At 48.9% G+C, this 21,962-nt stretch overlaps 1 protein-coding gene across 2 annotated transcripts; it reads left to right on the top strand.

The window, feature by feature from the left end:
• The first annotated feature begins 786 nt into the window (after nt 1-786).
• LOC136938388 (oxidation resistance protein 1-like) lies at nt 787-21,684 on the top strand. 2 transcript variants are annotated; one of them, XM_067231677.1, is made up of 11 exons: nt 7,632-7,764; nt 8,088-8,272; nt 9,326-10,005; nt 11,405-11,564; nt 12,851-13,016; nt 16,433-16,513; nt 17,792-17,917; nt 18,507-18,659; nt 18,911-19,006; nt 19,186-19,259; nt 19,805-21,684. In XM_067231677.1, the coding sequence occupies exons 2-11, from the start codon at nt 8,130-8,132 to the stop codon at nt 19,938-19,940; spliced, it is 1,815 nt and encodes a 604-aa protein (XP_067087778.1). In that variant the 5' UTR covers nt 7,632-7,764; nt 8,088-8,129; the 3' UTR covers nt 19,941-21,684. The 2 variants fall into 2 exon arrangements, with proteins under 2 accessions (XP_067087779.1, XP_067087778.1); XM_067231678.1 differs by lacking the exons at nt 7,632-7,764; nt 8,088-8,272; nt 9,326-10,005 and adding an exon at nt 787-805.
• The last annotated feature ends 278 nt before the right edge of the window (nt 21,685-21,962 follow it).

The raw sequence follows: 21,962 nt of genomic DNA on the forward strand, positions 1-21,962 counted from the left end.
GTTGTCCAGACAGTCAGTTTTCCTGTGTCTCTATTCCCTTAGTCAGCCAGCCTGTCATCCAGCCAGCCAATTGTTAAGCCAGCCAGACAATCATCCAGTCAGCCAGCCAGCCAGCCAGTCAGTCATCCAGTCAGCCACCAAACAGCTCACCACTAAGTGATTACTGAAGCGTTTCAGATTGAACACACTCCCCTCTTAAAATTCCCTGGCCCCTTTGAGAATCTCTTAAGAGGCCAAGAGGTCTGAAGTACTCCCACCTGGACCTAGAATAACATGGCGCACGCACATACACACTTACACACACACACACACATTCAGAGAACAGCACCTCAGCATGAGAGAACAAGATCCTTCTGCATGTGTTCCTACCAGCTGCACAACCCGCATGAAGATATCTCGTATGGTATTTTCATTGTCCCCTTCTTCTTCCCTTTCCTGTTTGTCGTCTGTGATTGATATTAGGTTACCGACCTACACAATCACATGTTATCAATCCTGTGCCTGCATTGGGTTATACAGCGTGCGTGCGTGCGTGCGTGTGTGTGTGTGTGTGTATATGTGTGTGTGTGTGTACGTGTTTGTGTGTGAAATGCATGCGGTACGGTGTGTGTGTGTGTGTGTGCGTGTGTATATGTGTGTGTTTGCACAATGGCCAGGCCTGTGTCAATACAGCCATGGATTGTGTTTGCAGGTTCTGTACGTTCCTGATCCTGAGTACATATCCAGTGTGGGAAGCTCCCCCTCCCTCAGTCCCGTCAGCCCTCTGTCTCCCACCTCCTCAGAAGCTGACTTAGAGAAGGTGACGGTATGTTGACCACCTGCACCTGGAGTCCGCTCACACACACCCACACACACACACACACACGTACACACACGTGCACTGGGAAACACCCTCTCGTGCGTTCGTTCATACCCACACGCTATTCTTAAAAGCGTAGCTACGCAAACACATACACCTACAAACACTGACACTCATGGACATGCACAAACTCCCGCTGCACGCACATGCACAAACAAACATACGTTTCGTGCGCACACTTACATTTAGTCATTTAGCAGACGCTCTTATCCAGAGTGACTTACAGTAAGTACAGGGACATTCTCCCCGAGGCAAGTGGGGTGAAGTGCCTTGCCCAAGGACACAACGTCATTTTGCACAGCCAGGAATTGAACCAGCAACCTTTGGATTACTAGCCCAATTCCCTAACCGCTCAGCCACCTAACACTTGTCCACACAGTGTCACATCCTCAGTCCACCAGTCCGAATCCAGACTTATCCCTGAGTATTTATTTTTCTCTTAAGGAATCCAACAGCAAACTGCAGCCCCTTGTTCAAACCTGTCTGGAGGACAATGCTGTCAGCAGGAGTGTATTAGGAGTGTATTAGCATGAGGGCTAGGCTTTAGGCTGTGAGGTTAAGACAGTCTTATTTTAGTGTGTAACCAGGTTGGTATGCAGCAGGGAAGGACAGGAGGGAGCAGGTTTGGTTCAGCAGGCGAGCTGCAGATGCCGTTTTTGTGGTCCTCTCCAAAGGACGACCTTCCTCTATAGACCACTATATAACCAGGCCTTCTCTGATTGGTTCCTCTCCTCTGTCTGTCAAAGTTTTCCCCAGATCCCAGAGCTGTCTTTTCCAGCACCGAAATGAGCCTTCGGTTAAAACGTCTCGTTCACCCCATGTGACCCCCCCCACCCCCCCCCCCCCCTCCAAGAAAAATAACTGGTCTCCATGGCAACCTGACTCCATTCCGATTTTTCTTCTCTTTTTTCGGGGGGTCGCCTTATCAGAAAATGTGCTGCCGTCGGCCAAACGAGCTGCTTGGATTCCTACCCATCCATAGAACAACTCTCCCTCTATCCCCCCTCTTTCTCTCCCTCCCTCTGTCTCTCTCCCTGCCAGGATGAAGGCCTGTTCATTTAGCAACGTTATGAATCTATTTAGGTCACGGCCGGGAAAACAGAGTCACATTTCTCGTCTGTAGAGGGAGAAGGATGAGCCTGGCAGAGGGGTGCTGTGACTGCGGAGAGATTCGGCCCTTTAAAAAAGACTCTCCTCCCATATTTAGGCCCACTAATAAAGGAAGCGTCTCATTCACTCAGACCAGAAGCAAGGGTGCAATTTTGAGGATTTGTTCTAGGGGTAGAATTACATTGCGGCACCGTGTGTGTCTGTGTGTGTATGGAAGAGGTGTTTCGGGCTGCATTTAGGTGCTCGTCTAATTTGCAAGTGAGAGGAAGGAACAGCCCACTTCCTCTGCTTATTTTAGAGACGCTGCCAAGCTTTTAATTACCAAGCTCTCTTTCTGTGGACTGTGTATTACCCAAGGACGTTTCTGGAAGGAGATGTGCCTCTGTGTACCGTATATTACAGCAACGCACCCACACCGCAAACGTGATATCTGTGTCCTGGAGAAAGAGAAAGCTTTTTCCTTAGGTTTTTCCTTTGGTTTTTCCGTCCTAGTTGGACATTAACGTCATGGCAACTTTCGTGTAAAGAGGCAATCTCTGAGTCAGTGATCACATGGTCTCGGTAATGTTGCCTTTCAGAGTGTCAGATATGAAGAGCGTCTATGTAAATACGTCAAAGGTCACATCTGTGACATCTAAATGGTGAAGTAGCAGATTGATATTTCTGATAGCCCTGTCGGGTGGTACAGCCAACAGAAAGATCACATGTCGCCTGGCTGACCGTCGTCATTATTCTATCTGGCAGGGTCTAGCTGAGTCTGGTCAATCTTGCTGCGGCTAGCTGGGTCTGTTGTGCCATCTGGGTGGGTGGACATGTCCTCTGTCCTCCAAACCCTGGCCAGACCTCTGGACTCTCCCCTATGCTCCGCGCCGTGCCCAGACAAGCTGGCACTGTCTCGTCTCCTGCCCTGACCTCGTCCTGCCACAGCCCTGTTCCTGCCTCCCTCGCTCCAGCCCTGTTCCTGCCTCCCTCGCTCCAGCCCTGTCCCTGCCTCCCTCGCTCCAGCCCTGTTCCTGCCTGCCTCCCTCGCTCCAGCCCTGTCCCTGCCTCCCTCGCTCCAGCCCTGTCCCTGCCTCCCTCGCTCCAGCCCTGTTCCTGCCTCCCTCGCTCCAGCCCTTCCTTCCTGCCTCCCTCCCTTCGTGTCTTCCTTTTTTCTTCGGTTCCGTGAGCAGCAGTAGGCTAAAATTAGGGTGGAGAAAGTAGAACCAGTGTAAATTACCTGCTGATCCCAACTTGTGCCAACTAGACCAAAGTTATCTGGTTCATCTATTTCAACCTTGCCAAGAGCCCCACCTCTAGAAACCATCAGGTGTCTGTGCACACACCAACCCACACACACATGCCACCTGCCTCTGTAATGGTAAAAATAAAGTTACTTTGGGTTTTGTGATCTATTTTGTGACAGAAAACATCCACTAGAGGGAGCAATACATCCTAGGGCATCCTGTTACTGCATTACAAACCAAACAAAAACAGTGTTATTCCTAGAAACACAATACACACTATACCTGTTGAAGATTGAACGCATTAACAGATACATGTTGGTATTTGACCCAAACATCAAGGGTAAGGCTGAATATCAGAGGTATCTATTCATCGCCCCCCCCCCTCCCCCAAAAGGCAGCATCAGCCACTAAGCCCCCAGTCTCAGGCTAAATATCGCATGCACCCTCCATTCCTTCCCTCCTCGATCCATGTGTCCTGCTTCCTTGTCAAGCAGTCTCAGAAGGAAGGACCCGTAAATCCTTCTCCTCCTGCGACATTCAGAGAGAAGACTGAGGAGAGGAGATGGGGGAGGGGAGTTATCGAGGAGAGGCTTCAGCCCCAGTTCACTCGCCACTGGGGTGGATTACTGTGGGGCTCCACTCCCGCCTTCCCAAAGCCTCCATAGATAAGCTCCAGATGGGCCACACCCTCCATGCCTCAGCGGCTCTACACACACACACGCACATGAACGCACGTACACGCACACACACGGATCACTGTTCTGCTTTGATCTCGAGATTTTCTATTCACGTGCCTACCACAACCTTCCAAAGCTCTTTTTGCCATGTCTGACACAGTGCACCTTGTCTGCAAGGGTCATAGGGGAGAGTGAGGAACATCACAATTCTGTTGCGATGGTTGAGAATTCCAGGATTGTGTTGCTATGTTCAGGGGCCCACTACCCGTGTTACCAGGTTAGTTGTTTGTGTTGTGCTAGAAGGAGACTGGCCCTCTGTACCCGGTTTGACTGAGTAGAAATCCGTCTTTGTGTAGTGCACACGATAGACTAGGCACCGATGTCAGAGCGTTGCATGTTTAATTGATTCTATGCAGAGTTACGATGCAGAATCGATATTGGCCCAATCGCCATTTCTCCTGATGTTGCTTGATCGTTAGCGTTTAGCCTCTGTGTCATGTGTGGCTTTGAGGAATATACAAGAACAAAACAAGGTGTCAAGGACTGGTATTCATGAAGGCTAAATACATTCTGGCTTGCAGGCTGCTGCCCAAACTGTCTATAGAATCTGCCTCAGAGTTGATGAATCACTCGTTATCTGATGCAGTGCCCTACAAGGAGAACAGGTTAAGTCAGCTGTCTTCTTTAGGGTTTTCAACTCGTGCCATGTGGAACAACTTGAATGTACATGTGTGCACTTTTTATATCCATGTGTATATATAAGGTTTGTACACTCAATGCTCCATATACATTTACATTTAGTCATTTAGCAGACGCTCTTATCCAGAGCGACTTACAGTAAGTACAGGGAAGCAACCCCGAAGCAACTAGGGTGAAGTGCCTTGCCCAAGGACACAGCGTCAATTGACACGGCCGGGAATTGAACTGGCAACCTTCAGATTACTAGCCCGACTCCCTCACCACTCAGCCATCTGACTCCCTGTATAGATGCGAGTCATTTATTTCGCATGTCAAAACAACAGCTGGGTACAGCCACACCAGGGGTGAAATCACCCAGCAAGCTGTGCTTCTCCCACGGTCCCCTCCACACCACCTGGGGGAGATGTTCCCCACACTCTGGCAGCCGTGTGGGCACCGGAGGCAGGGTGTCAGAAGCCACAGTGGTGGTGGTGGTGGTGGGGAGGGGGCCGTGTGGGAGGGAGGCGTAGCTGGCAGCGCTGTGCTAGCTCGCTCGCTGGCTGACACACCACCACACAACACCCTGGCCTGACTGCTCTCAGCCGGGTGTGATGGTACAACAGGCAGACGGGCGTGTGTGTGTGTGTGGTCACCGGTGCGCACACACGTCGAGACTAACCGTTATGAAATGCTAGCTATGGACAACCTCGTTGTTTTGAGTCTGGTTTGGCCAGAGTCTTATGTCTTGTACAAGGAAAGTGAGTTTGTAGGAAAGGGAGTTTTGGGTCAGTCTGTGCAAATAGTCCTCCTCTCGACCTCTCAGCCCCCCCCCCCCCTCACAGGGAGCTGGCCCTGGGAGGGGGGCAGGCAAGGGGGTGCTGCTTGTCACACTGCTGTGGAAGATCACAGGACCACAGCAGCAGAGGCCAGAGGAGAACAGGAGTCATTCGGAAAGTGTCTGGACGGACGAGGGGTGGACGAGAGGGAAGGAGAAGGGGGGGGGGGGGGGGGGGGGGGGGGGGGGGGGGGGGGGGGGGGGGGGGGGGGAGAAGCTTGAGAGGAATCTTTTGAACTGGAGTGGATAAGCCACCGAGCTTCCTCACTGAAGTCATGTGCCTCCCCCCCCCCCCTCCCCCCCCCCTCTCTCTATCTCTCTCTCTCTCTTTTGTTTTCATCTAAAAGTCCTGTTTTGTTTCCCAGCCTCTGCTCCGTGTCGGGTTCCTATCAATGCTGTCTTCCAGTGAAACATTCATGTGATCCGCTCTCACAGGGCAGCCTTGTTACTGTGGCTGGCCTCTGACCGATTTGTTGTGGCTGCAGCGGCTGGCAACCCCAGCCTCTCCTGTCTGGGGGTGTCTGGGCTGCTGCATCGGGCCAGTATAGGTGAGAGGCTCCTGGCTGGCTGTCGGAGGCACTGGGACACGGAAACACGGAGGTGTGGGAGTTGGTGTCAGGAGGGCAGACGGCTGACTGGTGTGTGTTATGACTCTCTGTGTCTCTATCCATCTCTCACTCACTCGGTGTCTCTCTCCCTCTCTCTCTGTGTATATCTCACTGCAGATTCCTCTTCCTCTTACATTCACATTCATTCAGTCATTTAGCAGACGCTCTTATCCAGAGCGACTTACAGTAAATACAGGGACATTCCCCTGAGGCAAGTAGGGTGAAGTGCCTTGCCCAAGGACACAACGTCATTTGGCACGGCCGGGAATCGAACTTGCAACCTTTAGATTACTAGCCCGATTCCCTAACCGCTCAGCCACCTTCTCCTGTCTCTTCTCTGTTCTCTGTTATGACACTTCTCCTCTCCTGTCCATCAGCCTGCTACCTACCTACCTACCCACCCATCCCTCCACCCAGCCAGCCAGCCTGCTACCTACCTACCCACCCATCCCTCCACCCAGCCAGCCTGCCAGCCTGCCACCCAGCCAGCCACCTATTCTCCCAGCCCCCCAGCCCCCCAGTCAACCAACCACCCAGCCACCCTGTCCAGCCAGCCACCCTGACCAGCCAGCCACCCTGACCAGCCAGCCACCAAGCGAGCCTGACCAAACACGCCATCTGGGGCCCAATGCTGAGTTTCCATTAAGGATGACTGAAGGAGCACATGACTCATGTCTGGCTGTTCTTGCTAGCTAGCGTCCTCTCTAAAGAAACACATAGGAACAGAGGCTGAATGTTTTCACCTCACTCACGATGCAGGAAACACGCACGTGCCTCGTGTGTGTGTGTACTATACTGCTTGATACTATATGTTCATCCACAGTGTGTTTGATGAGAAAATTGAGCAGGATCTTTTCTGTGCACACACAGGCACAAACACACACGTACGCTCACACACACACACACACACACACACACAGGGGAATGAGCGGCCTCTGCTGTAGCGCTTGATGTAAGCTAATGTTTCATTAGAGCCTGAACATGACTCTAGCAGATCCTGTTTAAGTCATGCTGACCAGGCGTCCAGCTGTGAACAAGCATTCGAATCAGTGCCTTCGTTCCGGAGGAATATTTAGGTCTAGTTAATCGTCTCTAACCGAGGGAGAACGTTCATTTAGAGCCCTAGTTGGATGGCACCGGCTTTTTTACGTGATTGCTTCGCGGCGCAGAAGCCACCTCCGCATCTCTGTGTGTGTGTGTTTAGAGACAAGGACTGATTAGTTGATTCTAGGGAGACAGAAACTTGTCGATGGTTTAAAACACTGGATCGAGCCTTGAATTTGTGTTTGCATAATGACTATTTAATCAAGTCAGACCGCAGCATAATATTTTGCGTGGGATTTGTGACGTGACGCAAATAGTTTGTAATTTAGTTGCTCCCAACTCTTAAGTGGGAAGCTTAGTGTTATGGCTTGTGTTGATACTTCTGTTGATACAGATTTTGGACTCGTGGATGTAGATTTCACACTGACGTGTTCAGTGCCGCTTTGGCAAAACACAGAAATACGTCATTTCAGCGGCACGCAAAAAACGCCCCGTGTCACTGAACACTGCTGCTCTCTGCCTCCCGGCCACCCCCCCCCTCCCCTCCCTCTCTCCCCCCTCCCCCTCCTCCCCCCAGGACTCCGATGGCCCCTCTAGGCCCGAGGCTCACCCTCCGCTCTCCTCCGCCCTGCGCCATTCCCGCGTGGTCTCGTCCACCTCCGAGGAGGAAGAGGCCCTCACGGAGAAGTTCCTGAAGATCAACTGCAAGTACATCACAGACGGCAAGGTGAGCCGATACCTGACCCCCTTCTCTCAACCCCTCGGGTACGGTTCACTCAGTGCTCAGGGGGATGTCTTTTTACTATGCCTTAACTGACATGTATCTCTCTATCCCTTTCCTACATCTCACCCCCTTCCTCCCTCCTGCCCTATCCCTCTCCCCTCGTCACCCCCTTCTCTTCCTCTGTTCCTGCCTCCCACCTCTCCCTCCCTTCCTCTCTGTATTCCCTCCCTCCTTCTCTCCCTCTCTTCAACGTCATGCCCTCCCTCTGCCCCCCCCCCCCCCCCACCACCAACTCGTCGTCCCCCCTCCTGCCCCCCCCCCCAAAGGGTGCAGTGAGCGGCGTGCTCCTGGTGACGCCCAACAACATCATGTTCGACCCCCACAGGATGGACCCCCTGGTGCAGGCCCACGGCTGCGAGGACTACGGCATCATGTGCCCCCTGGACGAGGTCATGTCCGCCGCCATCTACAAGGAGGTCACCGACCGCAAGGTCCGAGAGGCCGTACCCCTGTAAGAGAGAGCGCCCAAACAAGCCCCCCGACACAAACTCATGAGCACTTTTAACGCCTCTCACCCTGGCTAGACACACGAGGATTCCCAGAGCACCAAACTTCCAATTCTGTCTGTCCCATGCCAAGATATTACCGGAAATTACTGGAAGGCTAATGAAGTAGACGTCCTGCCTCCCACATTTGGATTGCTCACCCATTTGCTTTATGTGAGATATTCTGCTCTGTCGGCTGTGCTCAGTCTACACCTCCCACAGATCTCTGTCTGGGCTTTTAAAAATCCAAGGCCTCTTTTTCTTGGCACAGATTGCCACCAATTCCATAGCGTTCAATTGATGCTATGATTCAATTTACCGTTATAGCACCTTTAAGAGTCTTTCGCCCTTCTCCCCAAGGCCTGTGTGGATATATGTGTGTGTGTGTGTTTGTGTGTGTGTGAGCGAGATGGGAGGATCGGGGGGCCGGCGTGTGTTAAGGCCGCTTCAGCGTTGCAGTTATTGTGATGTGTAATGACTGTTGTGTGAGTGGGCCCAGCTGTGTTCCCAGCCCCAGTCGAGCCTCGACGTCGTGAGTGCGGCGCACAGCTGAGCAACAAAGTGCCCGTGTGTGCCAACACCGTGGCAGCCCGCGTGTGGTGTACACACAGCTGGGACGCTCTGTGCTTTCTTTCTAAGGCCTTTTTTATATTTTCAACAGGCTTTGGAACCTGTTGAGAGGGGAGGGAGGGGTAGGGGGGGGGGGGGGGGGGGGCTGCAAATGGAGCGGTCTGCACGCTCATGTTTCTTGTTTTGATGCTGTTCTGGAAAAGCTGATCTGAATTCCAGTCTGGGTTCAGCGTGGTGTCTCGCCCCCTCCGGAGGTGAAGGAAGCTCTTGGCATGCAGATCGTGTGCAAGTTACGAATGTGCTGTGGCTCTTTCGGGCAAGGATGAGAAACGGGCTTGTAAAGTATCGACTGTATTCTCATTGAGATGCTGACTGAATCTCCTCTCTGCCGTTCTCTGTTTTGTCCCCCCCCCCCCCCAACCTTGACACACACATTCAAACACACTCAGGAACCTGGAGCCACTCACATCCACCTCAGGTCCTCCTCAGGCAGAGCCACGTCCGGGGGAACCAGGAAATACCAGCGGCAGCACCGCCCACCGCAGCATCGAGGGCTCCCTCTCAGAGGACGTGTTCACCGAGTCGGACCTGTCCCCCATCCGGGAGGAGCAGGCCTCCTCGGAGGACCTGCGCCTGGACAAGTCCTCCGGAGCCTCCACAGAGTCCGTCCAGACCGTCACCCAGCTGGAGGCGTCGTGCTCCAGCCCAGGCCAGGGGCCGTCTGGCTCCAGCACACCCCAGGCCCCGGGTAGCGCGCGTGGGTCAGTCAGCCAGCCTGAGGGCCCTGCCAGCGCTACCGCAGCGGACAATCCAGACAGCCACACTGCCACACCCAGCCAGGCCCCTCAGGGCCCCCAGCAGAACAGTGTAGAGAAGCCACTCAGCACAGCCACCAGCAGCACCAGTCAGGGGCCTGCCAGGCCCTCTCGCCCCACCTCCCAAAGCTCCACTGCGGGCACCCAGGAGCCCACGCAAGGCCCGGTCGGGGAGGGCCCCCGGAGGGCCTCGCAGGCGGATGAGGAGGAGCGGGGGAAGAGTCCCACTATGCAACAAGGCCTGGAGCAGGGAGGGGACATACAGCAGGGTCAGAAGGAGGAGGCGGAGGAGGACCAGCAGGGCTTAGCTGAAGGTTAGTAAACCTGAGGGAGAAGATATCTTCATCTTGTATATCGTCTTGCTCTTGTTGACGTTCTCACCCAGAGACGCTGAAGTCAATATGAACGTTGTATCTGCACGCAGTCGTTTTCTAGGAGTGGTCGACCATTTTCTCACGCTGAGTCACCGTCTTCCAGTCTTATGTAGCCGCACCCCCCCCCACACACACACACACACACACGCCCATGTATCACAGAAAAGTTTTGCCCTCTCCGCTCCTCAGAGCCCTGGCTCGCTGTTCGCTCCCGATAACCTTTCCGCCGCAACTCTGCGCCAAGCGAGCAATAATTGGAATGAGAGAGGAGAAAGGAAAAGTCTGAAATCTGTGAGTCGTTATCACCTGCCGGGAGCGCGTGCCTGAGCAAGGCTTTATGGGGCTTTACACCCAGCTTTGATCTAGGGCTCTGTCGGTCTCGGCCGCATGCACTCCACACGGCGATAAGCTCGGAAACTATCAGACACACCGACGACGCAAACAGACCTAGCAAACGTTTGAGGGTCGGGGGAGGGACAACACAGCACCGATTAGACTAACATCAACACCCCCCTCCCCCCCCCCCACACACACACACACACAGTTAGCATTCAAACGCGTCTTTTCATCCAGACAACACTGCTCTTTTCAGGTTCAGGTTTATGTGTTTTCGAGTAAACACTGGATCCCGTCGCTAGACTCCAATTTCAGCCCTGTCAGATAGGTTTCCCTGTTGTCAGGGTCCTTAAGCAAGTGTGTGAGTGCCCTGCTGTCATCCTGCCTCCACATACGGGCTGCGGACTCACACACAGCTGTGCCCCTATTACCATCCATCAACTGGCCACAATGGGAATGAGGTTTTCCCTCTCTCTCCGGTAATTATCATCCCACAGCGAGCCAGTAGAATGGCAGCACTTATTCACGGGCAACACAGCATGGTGGCCCTTTTCTTCTCGACACATTACCATGGCCGGTGCCAGCGAGAGAGCGACTTCAAAAACAAGGCGAATTACACACTGTCAATTAATGGGTTTAGAAATGGAATTGGTCCCACTGAGATGTGACATCCGTGTAGATTTCTGTTTTCTTGGTCCTGTGTGCTGGCGGCTGTGGGAGCTTGTGTCACACTCGTGTGTTCTGAAGGCTCCAGCAGAGCTGCTGTCCTGATGGGAGTCTTGGTATGGGAGCAAGGGCATAATCTGAACTGTATCTCTGTCACTGTACTCTGTGGTTCTGGGCTCTTTGTCTTGTGTCCTCTGCTGTTTATCTGGCATGGGAATTGGCATTTGAGTTGGCGCTAACAGGACAACAGGGGGAAAACCCTGTCATAAAACACAACAAAGTTTGTATATCTTTTTTTGGAATATTTATATTTTATATCCTGTCCTGTGTCCACCAGTATCTGTAGGGAGGCGGAGGCACCGGACCCACAAGTTCCTATGTCTGCGAGTTGGCAAACCCATGAAGAAGACGTTCCTGTCCAACGCCAGTGCCTCCATGCAACAGTATGCACAGAGGGACAAAAAGCACGAGTACTGGTTTGCAGTGCCACAGGAAAGGTGAGATCGGCGTTACCATGCACAAACAATACACACACTCTACACACATGCACACACATCACATACGCCAAGGCAAATGTGGTTAAAGTCCTGGCACATGCAGTTTTATACCTTCCCAATCACACACATACACACCTTGTCATTCTATTTAATCTCCATGGTTCATCCCTTCATACCTACTGAAGTGAATAGGTGCATGTTCTTCTGGGTTGGTCTCTTATTGACTTGGGTATGTAATGGAGTTTTAGTGGGTCTCTGATTCTTCATCTTTGGATTTCAGGTCAGCTTGGATAAAGGCTTGCTCAGTCAGCAGCGTTAATAATTACATTATCATTTTGGCCTCACAATGTGAAGCCAGCACCAGGAAACATGCATTACAGTACCAACCAAACTGTGAAATGTGTTTTCCTTGTAAATTAATCCCAATTGTGGCAACAGTTTAATACGATAAGTGAATTCTGAAAAGCTGTTTTGTCAGAGGCAGCTTTTAAATACATTTTGTTGAGTCCTCGTCATCATTTTTGGCTCCAGCATAGAGATGTCCTTTGATGTCTTTTGCCGTGAGGAGGGAAAGAAAAGGGACAGAGAGAGAGGAAGAGAGAGAACGAGAGAGAGAGAACCGGGGATGAGGTCAGATATTTTCTCCCTCTCCAACCCACTCCACTCAAAGTGTTTTCATCTCTCAGCTGTCCGTGGCCTTGTGTTGTACTCCTATCATCAGAGAAATTCTTCACACACAACAGCAAACTGCTTTTTTCACTCAAGTTAGCTAATCTCATTTCAAGCTAACAGGCTGGCTGGTGCTTGGCCTACAGTTACACACACACACATGCCACCCACCACCACAACTCCTCAGTGTGATTTTCAGTTGGAGCACTGCAGCTTTTTCACGCCAGTAGTCATTTCTACAGACTCAGGCAGAATGTGGCGGTGGCCTGACCCAGATGAGAAGCGACCTGGAAGATCTGTGTAAAGTGTCCTGACAAAAGAAAGAGTGCAGAGACAGAGATTCCACAATACAGGCAGTCAGCACAGACGTTCATGCCTGGCTAAAGATGGCGGCTCTCATGATTGTGTCCCACTCAGCATTTTGAAAATCTTTTCTGATTAAAAGGTCTATTCTGATGCATCCTATCCAAATGAAGAAACTCCAGTCATGTTTGTCTTAAGTAATTTGTGTGTGTTCACATGCATTCTCATGTGTGTGTGTGTGTGTGTGGGTGTGTGTGTGTGTGTGTGTGTGTGTGTGAGTGTGTGTGTCTTTCTTTTGTGTCTTCTCCCCCCAGGTCAGACCACCTGTATGTGTTCTTCATCCAGTGGAGTCCAGACATGTATGGGGAGGGTATGGGAGGAGCAGGGGGGGAGCCAGGCTTCATGGTCGTGAAGAAGAACGAAGACTGTGAGACAAGAGAAGAAGAATCCATCACCGACTTCAATGTTAAAGAGTGGGAGGTAAGGGCTATTGAACTGAGGTAGTAACTAGTCTTATGTGTTCATGGTGGTGTGCTCTTTGTTTTTTATTGGCTGGATGTTCTGTAGTATTAGTTCATGGGTTATGCTCATGCCCAGCTTTGAACCGTTGAGTGATTTTCTATCATTTGATATGATTATTTAGTATGTCTCTGTCTATTGTAATGTGTTTATTTGACAGTTTCCTCCCATTCGGATTATTGTGGATTTTTTATGATATGATCAAAGTATTTCACTGTTCATCTACCATAACATTGTTTTGATCAATTGGGCAAAGTTGAATGTGATCTGTGTTGCATTTATGGTTATTGTGTAATGTGTGTGAAATTAATATTTCCTTGGTTTGGAAATGTGTTATTTTCACCCAAGCTATGCTCACAGTGTTTTGCATGATTGTGTAGTCGTTCTTTCTCAGTCAGTCATCAGTGTGTGCTCTGTCGCATGCATATGTAGACAGTGTATGGTCATGTGTGTTGGGTCACAAACAGAGAGTGTTGCTGTTGCTGGATGTCTGGTACTGACAAAGAACTCCACCTATTTCTGTTGCTCTTAGTGATAATTGCTGAGAGGGAGAAAAACCTGTTTTTTATTCTTCCGAAACTCACATGACTATTATTTTTGCACTTAAAGCGGCATTCCACCCACTCAATATGGGTCTTTTCTGTTTCTTGTTAGTAGCTTTATGACATCTTTGATTGCTCAAAGATTTTCTGGAATTAATGCATCCACACTCACACATACACACACCTTAACGCATACAAAAATACACTTACATACATACATACAGATGGTCCAATAGATAATCATGTTGAAGAAACACAAATTACATCTCCCACATGCTTATAAACTACTAATTGTACAAAGTGGATTAAGGCACCTGTTAGTCTTCTGAGTCATCTGGTTGTTGGCAGCCCTGCTAGAAGTAAACTGAGAGAAATCCATTGCAAATAGAAAATACTGAATTTATGGCTGTCGCTTGGATTTAAATGTTAATGTAAATGAATGATGTGGGTAACAAAGTGGACTGATTTGTTTAGCCCAGTAGAAGCCACATGCTCCGGTGATTTGAATAAGTAAATAGTCACCTGCTTTTACTTTGACACAGGGGTAAACCTGAGTTTATTCCTGTTAAACAAAACTTGGAATGGCTTTTGTTGCCAATCTGTTGCAGACTACTTTTTCAGTGTTAGTGAAGGCTGTTAGCCTATGGTGTATGTATACAATATTGATATAACAAAGAATATATTTTATAGGCATCATTTGTTGATAAAATGAGTGACAGTTTAGGCTTTGCAATAATTTGTGTGTACTGTAGTTTAGAAAGGAGCAAATTATGTTACTGTTCCTTTAAAACTGTCTTTCGAAGTGAACGCCTTCTTTGTGTCGCCAAATGAAGATCTTGTCGTGCTCTTGCCATGCGTTCTCATTGGCTCTCCAAAATGTCAAACAAATCATATTTAAACCCAGAAAAAAAAATCTATTTTAGTTAGCAAGCTACTAGTAGCCAACTAGATTTGTGAGCCGTCTGTACTTGACCCTCCATCGAGGAGATATTGGAATTACCACAAGAATCTGAAATGTGACTTCCAGTTCAATTTCGCCCAGAAAGAAAGAAATGTTTTCTAGAAGGGTGAAAGAGGGAAAACAGCTGACTCCTAAATACACTTATGTATGTATCTGTCCATATGACTCAATGATTGTGTGTTGTTAGCTTGCTAGGCTAGTTGCCTAGGAGGACTAGTGCAAGTGGCTAGCAGCTGCTCATGAAACCTGAAACTTACCAAGCAGAAGATGTGAAGTTTACAGTTTGGGGTTGTCTGTCGGGTTGGTAGTTTGGAAGTTCTAGTTTGATACCAAAAAAGGGCAGTTGTGGCTCAGCAAAGGGTTAATTATCATGTTGTCCAACTGTTTACGGGATGCCAATCCCGAATGGATGACATTTTGTCTGATTTATGAGTCAAATGAGTTAACAAGTTAGCCAAGCTGGGTAATATTTTTATAAACAACTATAGGACTGATACAGTCGTGTTTATAAATTACATGTCATGGCAATAATATTCCTTGTGTTGCTGGAGATAGATGGCTGTTAGGAAGAATGAATTCCTTTGTTCCCATGCTTGGGTAGAATAAAGAACAGCCTCTCTCCTTTTTGCTTTCTCTTTATCTCCTTGTGTCTCTCTACACACATGCTCATTGCCAGCATCTCTTTTCTCCAAAGACTGTACATCAGTGCTTTAGATAGGCAGCGAGGAACGCTTGGACAGCTGCATTTTGAGTGCTGTAGTTTACCCTATCTCCTACATTATTGAGAACTCTGAAGTGGCATCTTGTTTGCCAAAAAGTTACTTACACCACCAAGAAGGTGGCTAAAGATTCACTCTCCACTTTCTTCCATGTGAACTCTCATCCAAGCCATTATCACCCTTGAATGCAGTTGTTGTGACCAGGAGATGGGTGCTATTGAGCTATATTTAACCTCCATTTGAAAAACAAGAACTATGCCCCAAGGCCATGTGTACTGGATGTGGTAGTGGTGTTTGAATTGTTTTTATGGATGTGGAAAAGAATTTGAAAACACTGAGGGGCCAATTTCAACATAGTGAAGATTACTTTTATGCTCTATGCATGTTTTCTTAAAGCTGCCTTGGCAACAGCCATGTTTATCTCGAGTTTTCTTTGCGTAGGCAGGGCCTAGGCTAGCCTAAATCCCCCATCACTTAAGTTTCTGGTCTGTTTGTACTGTAGTGTTAAAATTAAGTAGCTTAATACAGTGTTTGACAGCCAAAGAGGGCTTGTTTGGATTCCTTTACTTGACCTACTCTTTTCTTATCCCTATATTTGGCAAGTGTTTTGTTTGTTAGTAAAACATCAGAGTGTGCATTATTTCTGATACTTATGCTGTTACACATGTTGCTAAAGAATAGGAATCAACCTGGCATTGGTTTGGGCCTGATAAGCAAACACGTTCGTTAATGTGTGGGCATATGCCGTGCGGAAGTGTCTGAAAGTTCAAGGACAATGGTCTGGGCTTTGCTCTGGCTAAAGTACGGTTGTGGGTGAGAAGACTTTGATTCTCAGCCTGTGTGGACACTCCTCCGTGTTGGATCGCTTTTCTTATGTTTAGCATAGCCATATCGACCAGAGGTGATATGGGACAGATTACACAAACATGCAAAACACTGCTGATGCTAGCTATGTGTCAGTCCTCCATTGGACTGCAGTCCATCATATCGCGCCCCAAAGGCTTGTCCTGTTACTGCACTGTGTTGTGGAGTCTTCCCTGTAGCTGTAGAGATCCGTTTGAGATGATCTGAAGTTATGTCTCCACCTCCAATTGCACTGTTCCTCTCCCTCCCCTATCGCCAGCAGCATAGTCACCGTCATGTTCCTGTCTCCAGGTAGTGTCTCTGACTGAGTACCACCGCCGGATCGATGCGCTAAACAGCGAAGATCTGCGCTCTCTCTGCAAGCGGCTCCAGGTGCCCCACCCTGCTCTGCTGAGCGCCTGGCCAACACTCTAGCCTTCTACACACTGTCACACTGTACATCTATTGGCCTACCTCAGGCTCTGTTAGCGGATGAGTTCTTAGATTTCTGTGTTAGGCTCCCCTCTACCTAGTGTGTGTGTGTGTGTGTGTTTGGGGGGAGGGGGGCAGCTGTGTCTGGTGTCCAGTGACCAATCAGGTCGTCCAGCGCTCTCCGCTGACATCACAACCTCATCAATAGCATCTGCCACCAACCAGGGAGCCCCAAAGACCAGGGAAACGTTTCAACTGGGAAATGGAGATGTATGATTAGGAGAGATACTGTATAGTGAGAGAGGAAGAGAGATGCCATTGGCTGGGTTTAGGATAGGATAGGTTCTCAGAGGACAATGCAGGTCATTCACGGGAACCGTAACATGAGCACATTCGGGCCACCAGCACCAAAGCGCACAATCAGGTCTGCTTCTTTTGAAAGATAAACAGTTGGCGGGCCAAGCCAAATCTCTACTGGAGCCGCAAATTATTCATTAGATGTTTGTTTCCGATTCCCCTCCTGCCTTCTCCTCTGTGAACGTATGGTTCTCTCAGTAACCACAGTCACTTCTGAGGGAACCAATAGCATCGCCTCCTCCTGCTGACGACGTGTCGCAAACAGCAGTGCTACTCTACAAGATTCACTGCAGTGATCTTAGCAATGATGGTCACAGACGGCTTCAGTAGTTTGATGGAGCTTTGGTGGAACAGAAATGTGCCATATACATTTGTTTACAGCCCCATGAACACGTCAGAGTACATTTACATTTAGTCATTTAGCAGACGCTCTTATCCAGAGCGACTTACAGTAAGTACAGGGACATTCCCCCCGAGGCAAGTAGGGTGAAGTGCCTTGGTCATGGACACAACGTCTTTTGTCACGGCCGGGAATCGAACTGGCAACCTTCAGATTACTAGCCCGATACCCTCACCGCTCAGCCACCTGACTCCCAGAGTAGCTTCTAACCACATAGACCTGTGACACAGCCTACCACTGTCCTGACACCCTGCTATATAGCTAACACCAATGCTGGCTGTTTGCCAACAGGACGTGTTAGGTTGTTTTTAAACCTGAGACAAGGGCAGGGAATACATACCCCTTTTAAAGCCTTAAACTGGAGTTGGCAAAAGAGATCAGTGTATTGTTGTCTGGTGCCAACAAGCAGCCAGCACCAGGTTACATCTTCAGAGAGGGTTGACTCTGCTCCGAGCATCTCTGATGGCCTCTCTAATTTCCAGATAACCACCAAGGAGGAGGTGAACTCCAAGCATGGCACGTCCATCAAGACCGAGCTGGAGCCAGAGACCTTCAGACCCAACCTCAGCGAACCCAGTGACCTCCTGGAGGCCGACCAGATAGAGAAGGTACCCGATGCTCCACCAGTCGCACGCACCGGACAAACACGAACATGCACACACTCACACAGGCTGCGCTGTACTGATATATGCACGCAGAGACTCAAACATAGACACTTGCACAAGGCAATTCCAACTCAATTGGAATATTGATGTATGGATTGCTAGTGGACCAGGGGCTTCCTGAGTAATGGTCCAGGTACTGTGGGCCTTGAGCGGTGAGCTCGTCAGCAGTACCGAGGTGTGCTGACCTGGGGATTCTTCTGGAACACGCTCTGAGGCCTGCTGACGACATGGTGCTATACCTCCACACAGACCTGGGGAACGTCGGTGGGCCCAGGCTGCTGCAGGCCAGGCTCTCTCCCTCTCTCCCTTTCTATCCCTCTCCCTCCAGAGTATGTGCTGTGACCGCTTGGAGCCCAGTTACTCTTCTATAAAGCCTGCCAAGTGAAAAGGTCACTGCAGGAGTAATGGAGCATTGATGGCTGTGCCCTTTCTGTAGCTCATTTTCTTTTTTTTTTACTCACTTTCTATGCTTCCCCCGCCCCGCCCCCCTCTCTCTCTCTCTGTCTCTCTCTCTCCCCCCATCCTCCTCCAGCTCGCCAAGAACCTCCCTCCCCGTACCGTGGGGTACGCGTGGACGCTGGCGTTCGGCACGTCGAAGCACGGCATGAGCATCAAGAGCCTGTACCGGGCCATGCAGGGGCAGGACACCCCCGTGCTCATGGTCATCAAGGACAGCGACGGGCAGGTGAGCGCGCCGTTGCCGCCTTCCGGTGGGAAAAGGCATTCAATAGCGTATGCTTGTTAGGTCAGCGGCAACACCGCACCTCACAGGGATAGTGGAATGTTCCAGTCGCTCACGACGCCAGGGATAGGACTCCAGCCTTGAATTGAGGACAGGAATGCCGTACATTCTTGGGTAGAAGATCTGCCATGTGAATCAGGACGGCTAGATGGTTCGATTGCGCCGCGTCATTTGGTTTTGTCTTGTTCCTGCAGGTGTTCGGAGCGCTGGCCTCGGAGCCGTTCAAGGTCAGCGAGGGTTTCTACGGAACCGGGGAGACCTTCCTGTTCTCCTTCTCTCCGGAATTTGAGGTGCGCAGGTCTCTTGCTGGCTGTGACTTGCTCTCACTTTCTGAACTCTCCAAGCTAGTCAGCTGCAAAGCGTTTTTAGTTGGCATCGCGCCTCTTGTTATGTAAAGAGATGTGAGGATTTCTCCCCCGTTTTTCCACAGTGACAAGTCTGTTGAGCTGGTGGTTTTCTGTCCTGACAGGTGTACAAGTGGACAGGAGACAACATGTTCTTCATGAAAGGAGACATGGACTCCCTAGCATTCGGCGGTGGAAGGTGAGCGCTTTACACTTCTAAACAGAAAACAACAAACGCGGAATATAAAAACCATCATTACTTGACTATTCTGCACTACATCATCAATAGAACAGGGATTTTCAAAAGGTGGTTGATTGAATCGTGTTTTGGCTGTGAGAGCCACATGGTCTTGTGTTTTGTAATAGACTTCAGTAGACAACAGTGGCAATTTTAGACCCTTTTTACTTGCTCAAGCACCCCTAAATTTCATCTCAGCACCCCTAAAAAAAATATATATATATTTTTTTTTTATTATTCTTGTTTATTATCATTTAATGCTGGTATTTCATGAAGAAAGAGACATCCTTAATTTTTTAATTCATTCAATATTTTGCATAATAACAAATAAATGTATTAATTGTTATCCAGTGAAATTAGAGATGTATTAGCAAGGGGGTTTAACACTTTTGCAAGGCACTGTATTCATGTCACATTCTCATTGGTGGCTCAGCATCCCTAAAGGTCTGATCCAAGAATCGCCCCTGGTAGACAAGTAGACCTTACGTTGTTTTCTGTTCCTGTAGCGGGGAGTTTGGTCTGTGGCTGGATGGAGATCTCTACCACGGCAGGAGCCACTCCTGTAAGACCTTCGGCAACCCCATGCTCTCCAAGAAGGAGGATTTCTATGTGCAGGACATAGAGATCTGGTCGTTCGAATAAGTGACCGGGCCTCTGCAGGGAATACATGTGTAAAGAAGTTTAAAAAAAGGAGACATCCTGAACAATGGCCGCGTCCCAAACCGAACTGCACATCACATCACATCTGGGCTCCCCGGGCCGGCGGCCCGCCTGTCCGCCAACGGGCGCTTTGTCGTGCGTTGCTACTGCAGTTATTTACAGAGCTTTTACTTTGTGAAACTTACCTTTGTGTGTATCTTGTTAACAGCCTTGAGTCTTTGCAGAATAGGGGGATGTGAAGTCAGGGTTGGAGGCTGAGGAGATGTGTGGGTTGGGTGGAGGACGTAAGACGGGGAAATGGAGAGAGGGATCTATTAGGTCTTCGAGGCATCGGATCGGCCCCACCTCGCCCAGGACAGAAGGTGGCCGCTCAGGTTTGGGACTGCAGAGACAGAACCGGCCTGGTCCAGGTCTACAGAACTTTAAGACGCTCCAGGAAATCCCCTGTCTACCCCAGAACTGTGTTGAGTCAGTCACTAGGACGTCTGTGGTGTCTGTGGTGTCGCGCTCTGTAACAAGGAGACCCAGTCAACAAAAAAAAGAATAACATGAAAATAAAAACATTTTAAAAAAGAGAAAAAAACACATTCCCTAGCTCTCATTGGAGGGGTGTTTGACAACCTGGAGTGTGTGTCAAGGGCATCATCAGCAGGGTAGGATGAAACTTAAGGAAAATGTCGTTTTTTAACATCTGGGGTTTTCTTCTGAGTATTGTGTATTGTAGTCCCCCCCTGTTCATCACAGCACACTATCTCAAAGCACATAGCTATAATCAGAGTTACCCATTGTCGTAATGTTCTGTTAAGTGGGTGTACGTGTGAGTCCAGCTAACGCCAGCTCCCCTCCAGGAGTGTGTACTGTTCGTAGACAGTAATGTGTTGCAATAGATTTGTGGAATATGCAAATGACTGTCCTGTGACCTCAAATATTCCAGGTGGGCACTTTTCCCAGACCTGCAGTTCTTTCTGAGAGAACTTGTAAAGCTTTTACGTCTTGATACACAAATTGCTTTTCTGGGTATAGTTTGAAAAGCCTCAGACGTGGTTAACTGTTTTACATGCATATATGACAATTATATATTTGTATATATGATTATATAGATTATATAATCATATATATATATTGCTGTTAAGTGTGACAGTGATCTTTTTGTGCTGATATTTCAGCTGGTACAAATATAATGTATATTACCCTGTAAATTAATGTTAAAATAGTAGATTTGTTCCTATATATAAATATATATACATATATATAAAAGTGTGGATTGGTGGGTTGCTTCTAGCACTTTAATCTGGTGTAAAAGTGTATGGCCAGGTTCCTAGACTGTTAGCAGTAGCTGTACAGTACTTTTTTGTTTAGAACATAACCATGTTAACTGTTAGTAGAAAAGCTTGCTGCTACTTTACTATGGAGGGTTGACCAGATGCTCTAAAATAAAGGAGCGTGTTGGAGTCTGTATGTGGAAGAGTCAACACAGCATAGTTTCAGTCCTTGTGTATCGTGACGTGAGTCAGTCTGTAGACTGGCCTGGTTTCAGACAGGCAGATGGAGAAGGAGTATAAGGATGTACATAACCTCTCAGCAGCTTTCTTCCCCTTTCTGGTCTTCCACACCAGTATTTGTGTCCTTGTGGAGTCACAAAATATAATATGGGTTTAATGCTCCAAATATTTCACCAGAATACAATGTATCAGTGATGTATAAATAACAATAAAGCTGAATCAATTGTTGTAAACTGGGACACGTCAGTGATTGACTCAATGGGCTACTGCACAGTGAAGTATGAGTTTGGGTGGCCTTGAAGAAAACGTTAGAGGTCGCATGGGTTACGTATGATTGCAGTATCATTTGATATAGTCAATGCAAGTAATACCAAACAGAAAATATGTCCGTTAGCTTTAGTTTGCATTAAGCAATATGAGCACCAATCATTTCAATTGCATGGTGAGGGGTCCATCTAGTGGACACTTATTTTAAACAACATTAGGTCAAAATAAATTGAGG

The sequence above is a fragment of the Osmerus mordax genome (assembly GCF_038355195.1).
Source record: "Osmerus mordax isolate fOsmMor3 chromosome 6 unlocalized genomic scaffold, fOsmMor3.pri SUPER_6_unloc_5, whole genome shotgun sequence".
Taxonomy (NCBI): Eukaryota; Metazoa; Chordata; class Actinopteri; order Osmeriformes; family Osmeridae; genus Osmerus; species Osmerus mordax.

Bases quoted from the DNA above. Each gene is read 5' to 3' on its own strand.
- LOC136938388 (XM_067231677.1), top strand. From the start codon at position 8,130: ATGTTCGACCCCCACAGGATGGACCCCCTGGTGCAGGCCCACGGCTGC. The intron at 8,273-9,325 runs GTAAGAGAGAGC...AAACACACTCAG, and splicing joins GTCCGAGAGGCCGTACCCCT to GAACCTGGAGCCACTCACAT. The intron at 19,007-19,185 runs GTGCGCAGGTCT...CTGTCCTGACAG, and splicing joins CCTTCTCTCCGGAATTTGAG to GTGTACAAGTGGACAGGAGA.